Here is a 10,000-nt window from a genome sequence, read left to right on the forward strand (position 1 = left end):
CTTTCCTATTTGTTTCATTTGAGGGAGCTGCGGCAAAATAACACTTTTAAAGTATTTCAGTGTCTTTCTTTCCCTTGATAACAAGATTCAGAAGTGAGAAGCGCTGCAGGAGTTTGCAGCCTTAAAAGAAACCAAATAGTTTATCCAGCTCATTAGAGAACCCTGGGTGCCTGAGGCTCCGCCCCCGTCCAGCTCATTAGAGAACCCTGGGTGCCTGAGCCTCTGTCCCAATGGAACCTATTCCTTATATAATGCACTACTTATCCAGCTCATTAGAGAACCCTGGGTGCCTGAGGCTCCGCCCCAAATGGAACCTATTCCTTATATAATGCACTACTTATCCAGCTCATTAGAGAACCCTGGGTGCCTGAGGTTCCGCCCCAATGGAACCTATTCCTTATATAATGCACTACTTATCCAGCTCATTAGAGAACCCTGGGTGCCTGAGGCTCCGCCCCAAATGGAACCTATTCCTTACATAATGCACTACTTATCCAGCTCATTAGAGAACCCTGGGTGCCTGAGGCTCCGCCCCCAAATGGAACCCTATCCCTTATATAATGCACTACTTAGGGCTCTGGTAAGTAAAGTAGTGCCCTATATAGGGAATAGGGCTCTGGTAAGTAAAGTAGTGCCCTATATAGGGAATAGGGCTCTGGTAAGTAAAGTAGTGCACTATATAGGGAACAGGGCTCTGGTAAGTAAAGTAGTGCCCTATATAGGGAACAGGGTACCATTTGGAATACACACCAAAATACTAAACCTCCATATTACCATTGTACTGCACATGTGCTATGCAAATGCTTAGAGATGGATGGATCATAGTGAGTCAGTATTTAGTTTGTCTTAATGAAAACTTTAGGTCCCAGATCTGTTTGTGCTGTCTCAGTGAGGATGGTTAACTCATGCTTATGTAACCTGTGATTGATCTAACCAGTTACGTCTAAGGAATGTTGAGATGGTATGAACCTCCAAGTAAAGCCGGGGGTGAGCGGTGGAGAATGTAGAGACAGATTGGACAGATAGATATACAGAGTCAAAAAAAGTACCCTGTAAACACAGGAATAACTCAATCCAGGAATAGCAAAACCCAGGAATAACTAAACCCAGGAATAACTAAACACAAGAATAACTAAACACAGGAATAACTAAACCCAGGAATACCTAAACACAGGAATAACTAAACCCAGGAATAGCAAAACCCAGGAATAGCAAAACCCAGGAATAACTAAACCCAGGAATAACTAAACCCAGGAATAACAAAACACAGGAATAACTAAACCCAGGAATAACTAAACACAGAAATAACTAAACCCAGGAATAGCAAAACCCAGGAATAACTAAACCCAGGAATACCTAAACACAGGAATAACTAAACACAGGAATAGCAAAACCCAGGAATACCTAAACACAGGAATAACTAAACCCAGGAATAACTAAACACAGGAATAACTAAACACAGGAATAACTAAACCCAGGAATAACTAAACACAGGATTAACTAAACACAGGAATAACTAAACCCAGGGATAACTAAACACAGGAATAACAAAACACGGGGAATAACTAAACACAGGAATAACTAACTATGCAGTTTTTTGTTTTTTTACGTGTTATTTCTTACATTAGTACCCCAGGTCATCTTAGGTTTCATTACATACAGTCGAGAAGAACTACTGAATATAAGATCAGCGTCAACTCACCATCAGTACGACCAAGAATATGTTTTTCGCGACGCGGATCCTGTGTTCTGCCTTACAAACAGGACAACGGAGTGGATCCTATGCAGCGACCCAAAAAAACGACTCCGAAAGAGAGGGAAACGAGGCGGTCTTCTGGTCAGACTCCGGAGACGGGCACACCGTGCACCACTCCCTAGCATTCTTCTTGCCAATGTCCAGTCTCATGACAACAAGGTTGATGAAATCCGAGCAAGGGTAGCATTCCAGAGGGACATCAGAGACTGTAACGTCCTTTGCTTCACTGAAACATGGCTCACTGGAGAGACTCTATCCGAAGTGGACTGGGAGATGTTTCGTATTGCGTCAGATAACAACATTGACGAATACGCTGATTCGGTGTGCGAGTTCATTAGAACGTGCGTTGAAGATGTCGTTCCCATAGCAACGATTAAAACATTCCCTTTCTGGATTGATGGCAGCATTCGTGTGAAACTGAAAGCGCGAACCACTGCTTTTAATCAGGGCAAGGTGTCTGGTAACATGACCGAATACAAACAGTGCAGCTATTTCCTCCGCAAGGCTATCAAACAAGCTAAGCGCCAGTACAGAGACAAAGTAGAATCTCAATTCAACGGCTCAGACACAAGAGGCATGTGGCAGGGTCTACAGTCAATCATGGACTACAGGAAGAAATCCAGCCCAGTCACGGACCAGGATGTCTTGCTCCCAGGCAGACTAAATAACTTTTTTGCCCGCTTTGAGGACAATACAGTGCCACTGACACGGCCTGCAACGAAAACATGCGGTCTCTCCTTCACTGCAGCCGAGGTGAGTAAGACATTTAAACGTGTTAACCCTCGCAAGGCTGCAGGCCCAGACGGCATCCCCAGCCGCGCCCTCAGAGCATGCGCAGACCAGCTGGCCGGTGTGTTTACGGACATATTCAATCAATCCCTATACCAGTCTGCTGTTCCCACATGCTTCAAGAGGGCCACCATTGTTCCTGTTCCCAAGAAAGCTAAGGTAACTGAGCTAAACGACTACCGCCCCGTAGCACTCACATCCGTCATCATGAAGTGCTTTGAGAGACTAGTCAAGGACCATATCACCTCTAACCCATCTGGACAAGAGGAATACCTATGTGAGAATGCTGTTCATCGACTACAGCTCGGCATTCAACACCATAGTACCCTCCAAGCTCGTCATCAAGCTCGAGACCCTGGGTCTCGACCCCGCCCTGTGCAACTGGGTACTGGACTTCCTGACGGGCCGCCCCCAGGTGGTGAGGGTAGGCAACAACATCTCCTCCCCGCTGATCCTCAACACTGGGGCCCCACAAGGGTGCGTTCTGAGCACTCTCCTGTACTCCCTGTTCACCCACGACTGCGTGGCCACGCACGCCTCCAACTCAATCATCAAGTTTGCGGACGACACAACAGTGGTAGGCTTGATTACCAACAACGACGAGACGGCCTACAGGGAGGAGGTGAGGGCCCTCGGAGTGTGGTGTCAGGAAAATAACCTCACACTCAACGTCAACAAAACTAAGGAGATGATTGTGGACTTCAGGAAACAGCAGAGGGAACACCCCCCTATCCACATCGATGGAACAGTAGTGGAGAGGGTAGCAAGTTTTAAGTTCCTCGGCATACACATCACAGACAAACTGAATTGGTCCACTCACACAGACAGCATCGTGAAGAAGGCGCAGCAGCGCCTCTTCAACCTCAGGAGGCTGAAGAAATTCGGCTTATCACCAAAAGCACTCACAAACTTCTACAGATGCACAATCGAGAGCATCCTGCCGGGCTGTATCACCGCCTGGTATGGCAACTGCACCGCCCTCAACCGTAAGGCTCTCCAGAGGGTAGTGAGGTCTGCACAACGCATCACCGGGGGCAAACTACCTGCCCTCCAGGACACCTACACCACCCGATGTCACAGGAAGGCCATAAAGATCATCAAGGACATCAACCACCCGAGCCACTGCCTGTTCACCCCGCTATCATCCAGAAGGCGAGGTCAGTACAGGTGCATCAAAGCTGGGACCGAGAGACTGAAAAACAGCTTCTATCTCAAGGCCATCAGACTGTTAAACAGCCACCACTAACACTGAGTGGCTGCTGCCAACACACTGACACTGACTCAACTCCAGCCACTTTAATAATGGGAATTGATGGGAAATGATGTAAATATATCACTAGCCACTTTAAACAATGCTACCTTATATAATGTTACTTACCCTACATTATTCATCTCATATGCATACGTATATACTGTACTCTATATCATCGACTGTATCCTTATGTAATACATGTATCACTAGCCACTTTAAACTATGCCACTTTGTTTACATACTCATCTCATTTGTACATACTGTACTCGATACCATCTACTGTATCTTGCCTATGCTGCTCTGTACCATCACTCATTCATATATCCTTATGTACATATTCTTTATCCCCTTACAGTGTGTACAAGACAGTAGTTTTGGAATTGTTAGTTAGATTACTTGTTATTACTGCATTGTCGGAACTAGAAGCACAAGCATTTCGCTACACTCGCATTAACATCTGCTAACCATGTGTATGTGACAAATAAAATTTGATTTGATTTGATTTGATTTGAATAACTAAACACAGGAATAAATAAACCCAGGAATAACTTCACGTGCCACAATGGGCACCACTATCCTCCACACTGGTTCCGTCTGCTATTAACATGGTATCTATCATCCACACTGCCTCCCTCTCCGATCAACATGGCATCTATCCTCCACACTGTCTCCCTCTCCTATCGACATGATATCTATCCTCCACACAGTCTCCCTCTCCTATCGACATGGCATCTATCCTCCACACAGTTTCCCTCTCCTATCGACATGGTATCTATCCTCCACACAGTCTCCCTCTCCTATCGACATGGCATCTATCCTCCACACTGTCTCCCTCTCCTATCGACATGGTATCTATCCTCCACACTGTCTCCCTCTCCTATTAACAAGGTATCTATCCTCCACACTGTCTCCCTCTCCTATCGACATGGTATCTATCCTCCACACTGTCTCCCTCTCCTATCAACAAGGTATCTATCCTCCACACTGTCTCCCTCTCCTATCAACAAGGTATCTATCCTCCACACTGTCTCCCTCTCCTATCAACATGGTATCTATCCTCCATACTGTCTCCCTCTCCTATCAACATGGTATCTATCCTCCACACGGTCTCCCTCTCCTATCAACATGATGTCCTCCACACTATTCTTCTGTTTAGTTACTCCTGTGCTTGGTTATTCCTGTGTGTAGTTATTCCTGTGTGTAGCTATTCCTGTGTGTAGCTATTCCTGTGTGTAGTTATTCCTGTGTGTAGTTATTCCTGTGTGTAGTAATTCCTGTGCATAGTTATTCCTGTGTGTAGTTATTCCTGTGTGTAGTTATTCCTGTGTGTAGTTATTCCTGTGTGTTGCTATTCCTGTGTGTTGCTATTCCTGTGCGTAGTTATTCCTGTGTGTAGTTATTCCTACATTTGAGTGTAGTTTAGAAGGTAGGACAGGGATTAGTGAGGGGGAGGGCAGGGGGAGATAAAGGAGACTACGTACATCTTGCTCCTTGTCTCCCTCGACCGCGTGGCTGTGGTTGAGTCTGCCTGCCTTGCCGTTGCAGCCACGGTCGCGGTGGTGGTGCCCGTTGTGCCACGTGACAGGACCGTCAGGACCGGGGGATGGAGACGGGGACGGGCTCACACAGGCCTTGTGTCCTTCTGTCTTGTGCTTGGAGTTGGGCCTGGAAAGACAGACAGACAGGAGTACTTGAACAAACCGGCCGCAATGCTATAATATTGTACAGTACAGTACAGTTTAAAGGCCCAGTGCAGTCTATATATATATATACTTCAACACTGTGAAGTTGAAATATTATTGCGAAAATGCCCTTTTAATGTAAGAGCTGTTTGAAAAGACGGCCTGGAATTTCAGCTTGTTTTGGAGGGATGGAGTTTTGGCCTACCTGGTGACACCAGGCGATAAATTGGTTAATAGACCAATAAGAAAGAGAGTCCTAAACCTCTCGGCCAATAACAGCTAATTTCAGTTTTCCCCTCCCCACTCAGACCACTCCCACAGAGTCGTAGCAAAATTCTTGTTTGAGAAATTGCTCTTTGATAAGAAGCTATTTGGTTTTGGGGGGGGGGGGGGATTTTAATAGGAACCAATCACAGGAAGGTACTTAATTGTTACCCAGAAATGATTTGATATGGAGATAAAAACGGCAGCATTGGACCTTTAATAAATAGTACAGTACAAACTGTAAAGAGTACTGAACAAACCTGCTGAAATGACTACTCAAGAGTAGAGTACCAGTCAAAAGTTTGGACACACCTACTCATTCAGGGGTTTTGTTTATTTTTACTATTTTCTACATTGTGGAATAAAAGTGAAGACATCAAACAAAAAAGTGTTAAACAAATCAAAATAAATGCCATATTTGATATTCTTCAAAGTAGCCACCCTTTAGCTTGCACACTCTTGGCATTCTCTCAACCAGCTTCCCCTGGAATACTTTTCCAGCAGTCTTGAAGGAGTTCCCACATATGCTGAGCACTTGTTGGCTGCTTTTCCTTCACTCTGCGGTCCAACCAAATACCAAACCATCTCAATTGGGTTGAGGTCGGGTGATTGTGGAGGCCAGGTCATCTGATGCAGCACTCCGTCACTCTTCTTCTTGGTCAAATAGCCCTTTCACAGCCTAGAGGTGTGTTGAGTCATTGTCCTTTAGAAAAACAACTGATAGTCCCAATAAGCGCAAACCAGATGGGATGGTGTATCGCTGCAGAATACTGGGGTAGCCATGCTGGTTAAGTGTGCCTTGAATTCTAAATAAATCACAGACAGTGTCACCAGCAAAGCACCATCACACCTCCTCCTCCATGCTTCACGGTGGGAACCACACATGTGGATATCATCCATTCACCTACTCTGCGTCTCACAAAGACAGTGGTTGGAACCAAAAATCTCAAATTTGGACTCATCAGACAAAAGGACAGATTTCCACCGGTCTAATATCCCATTGGTTGTGTTTCTTGGCCCAAGTAAGTCTCTTCTTCTTATTGGTGTCCTTTAGTAGTGGTTTCTTTGCAGAAATCCGACCATGAAGGCCTGACTCACGCAGTCTCATCTGAACAGTTGATGTTCACAACATTATATATTCACAACACAACTGATTGGCTCAAACACATTAAGAAGGAAAGAAATTCCACAAATTAACTTTTAACAAGGCACACCTGTTAATTGAAATGCATTCCAGGTGACTACCTCATGAAGCTGGTTGAGAGAATGCCAAGAGTGTGCAAAGCTGTCATCAAGGCAAAGGGTGACTAATTTGAAGAATCTCAAATGTAAAATATATTTTGATTTGTTTAATACTTTTTTTGGGGGGGGGGGGGGTTCTACATGAACAGATATTTCACAGTTGTAATGTCTTCATTATTATTCTACAATGTAGATAATAGTAAAAAATAAAGAAAAACCCTTGAATGAGTAGGTGTGTCCAAACGTTTGACTGGTACTGTATTTTGTACTAGCTATAGGCAGTTATAGACTCTAGAGTATAGTGTATAACCTTGTAAACATGTTCAAGTCAGTCATAATATTTTCATTCTGACCATATAAGAATCACACACGTCTAGCAGAGCTGTTGCAAACCTTAGATGTCGATACATCAGTAGACCAAAAGAAGTCTGATTAAAAGCATGTATCTAAGGGTGGGGTTGGGAGCCACCATGGGGGGGGGGTCCCTACCTGCCGAGGGACTTGGAGGGGCTGTGGCCTGTGGAGGAGAGTGATGCACTGTGGGAGCTACAGCAGCTGCCTCTACGCTGAGACGTCCTACTGGGGGACTCTAATGGGGACCTGTTGGACACACACACACACACACATATATATATACAGACGCGCGCACACACACACACACACGCACGCACACACACAAGCACACAAGCATTTGGACAGACACACACAAACGCAAGCACACACAAACATTCGGACAGACGCACACACGCACAAACACATATACAGACCCCCACACACACACACGCAAATAACATGATCACTGTGGTAGACTGGTCACTGTGGTAGACTGGTCACTGTGGTGGACTGGTCACTGTGGTAGAATGGTCACTGTGGTGGACTGGTCACTGTGGTAGAATGGTCACTGTGGTAGACTGGTCACTGTGGTGGACGGGTCACTGTGGTGGACTGGTCACTGTGGTAGACTGGTCACTGTGGTAGACTGGTCACTGTGGTAGAATGGTCACTTTGGTAGACTGGTCACTGTGGTAGAATGGTCACTTTGGTAGACTGGTCACTGTGGTAGAATGGTCACTGTGGTAGACTGGTCACTGTGGTAGAGTGTTTATTTTGATTGGCGATTTCCTGCATTTATCAAAAATCCCATCAGGTAGTCTGATTTCAGATATGTCCATGTAAACAGGATTATTATGGCTATTGTTCTTCTTGCAAAGCATGTTATAATTTTTTTTTTAAACAAGATATTATATTAATCTGTCTATAATTACATTATTGTGTGCATGTTACCGTGCTCAATGAAACAGACTGAGATCATATCACATTCAAGCTTGTGACATGCATCACAATATGGTTCACAGCGCTGTCTGGGTTTTAAACCGACAGCTGTTACGCCCCCTTCCCTCCCACTAATTGGGAAACTTTTGCACATTTGTTGTTGCCTGAGTGAGAGAAATGCTGTAAATTAAATCGAGAGGAGTCGGTGTTCTAAAAGATGAGCCATTAGCATTTTATACTAAATGCCTCTTCGATGTCATTTCAAGCAAACCACACCCTGCACTTCACATTTCCATATTTGAAAACATAGGTACATTTACAGTATCAATGTTTTTGATCGCTATGTTTGAGCCAACGTTACAAAGATGACATGGGTCTATGTTTGTCGTATTGTGAAGAAAATGTGCCACGGAACATGCTCTTGAATGCCCTCATGAGGACTCCATTCTATGCCCCAAATACAGAGACTAACACTGCAAGATCACATTATAGAACTTAGCTAACCGTGTTGGCAATAGCTAGCCATGTTGGCAATAGCTAGCCATGTTGGCAATAGAATAAGCTTTCAAGTGATGCCCACTTGAACCAGATTGTGATTTATAATGGACCGTTTTTGGAATGCCTAAACAACAACAGTAATTGGAGCGGCAGGGTATCCTAGTGGTTAGAGCGTTGGACTAGTAACCAAAAGGTTACAAGATAGATTCTCCGAGCTGACAAGGTACAAATCTGTCGTTCTGCCCCTGAACAGGCAGTTAACCCACTGTTCCTAGGCCGTCATTGAAAATAAGAATTTGTTCTTAACTGACTTGCCCTAGTTAAATAAAGGTTAAAATATAATAATAATTGTGTAATGGTGCGGACGCAGGGCTGTGTTCCAAACAAAAAACGACAAGCTTCCTTCAGTTCCTCAATGAGAAAACTAGGAGAGGTAAAAACACCTTATAGTTGAAGGCTCTTTCCTTGTGTCACATGGTCATAGCACTATTACAGCAACCACGTTAGTTGTTAATTATCTTTAGACACTCAAATGAAATGTATCGCTTTGTTTGTGGACTTGTCAAAATCTTTTGATACTGTTGATCATGTTATTTTATTGAATAAGTTGTCCTCTGAAAGGCCCGAGCTCTGATGCCTGTTCATGGTTTCATCATTATCTTAGTGACAGAACTCAGGCCATCGTGACTGGATGGGGTTAAGTCCGAGTTTGTTGACGTGAATAAAGATGTACCACAGGGTTCGATTTTATATAAACACCATTGGTCAATCTGTAAAAAAAAATCTAAACTTCATCTATATGCGGATGATATGCGGAATCGCTGCAGAATGCCATCCCATCTGGTTTACGCTAAGTGGGACTATAATCTGTTTTTCAACAGGACAATGAGCCAACACACCTCCAGGCTGTGTAAGGGATATTTGACCATGAAGGAGAGAGATGGAGTGCTGCATCTGATGACCTGGCCTCCACAATCACCCGACCTCATCCCAAATGAGGTGAAGGAGAGTGAAGGAAAAGCAGCCAATAAGTGGGAACTCCTTCAAGACTGCTGGAAAAGCATTCCAGGGGAAGCTGGTTGAGAGAATGCCAAGCAAAGCTGTCATCAAGACAAAGGGTGGCTAATTTGAAGAATGTAAAATATATTTTGATATGTTTAACACTTTTTTGGTTACTACCTGATTCCATATGTGTTATTTCATAGTTTTGATTTCTTCACTATTATTCTACAATTTAGAAAATAG

At 44.2% G+C, this 10,000-nt stretch overlaps 1 protein-coding gene across 1 annotated transcript in view; it reads right to left on the reverse strand.

The window, feature by feature from the left end:
• LOC139419403 (serine/arginine repetitive matrix protein 3-like) overlaps positions 1 to 10,000 on the reverse strand; it is a 166,561-nt gene that overhangs the window by 26,565 nt on the left and 129,996 nt on the right. Inside the window, exons 9-10 of the mRNA XM_071169350.1 lie at positions 7,475 to 7,585; positions 5,279 to 5,462 (exon numbers count right to left, since the gene is read on the reverse strand). Of these exons, the coding sequence (XP_071025451.1) occupies positions 5,279 to 5,462; positions 7,475 to 7,585 (295 nt within the window). The remainder of the gene's footprint in view (positions 1 to 5,278; positions 5,463 to 7,474; positions 7,586 to 10,000) is intronic.

This window comes from Oncorhynchus clarkii, chromosome 10 (genome assembly GCF_045791955.1).
Source record: "Oncorhynchus clarkii lewisi isolate Uvic-CL-2024 chromosome 10, UVic_Ocla_1.0, whole genome shotgun sequence".
NCBI classification, from domain to species: domain Eukaryota; kingdom Metazoa; phylum Chordata; class Actinopteri; order Salmoniformes; family Salmonidae; genus Oncorhynchus; species Oncorhynchus clarkii.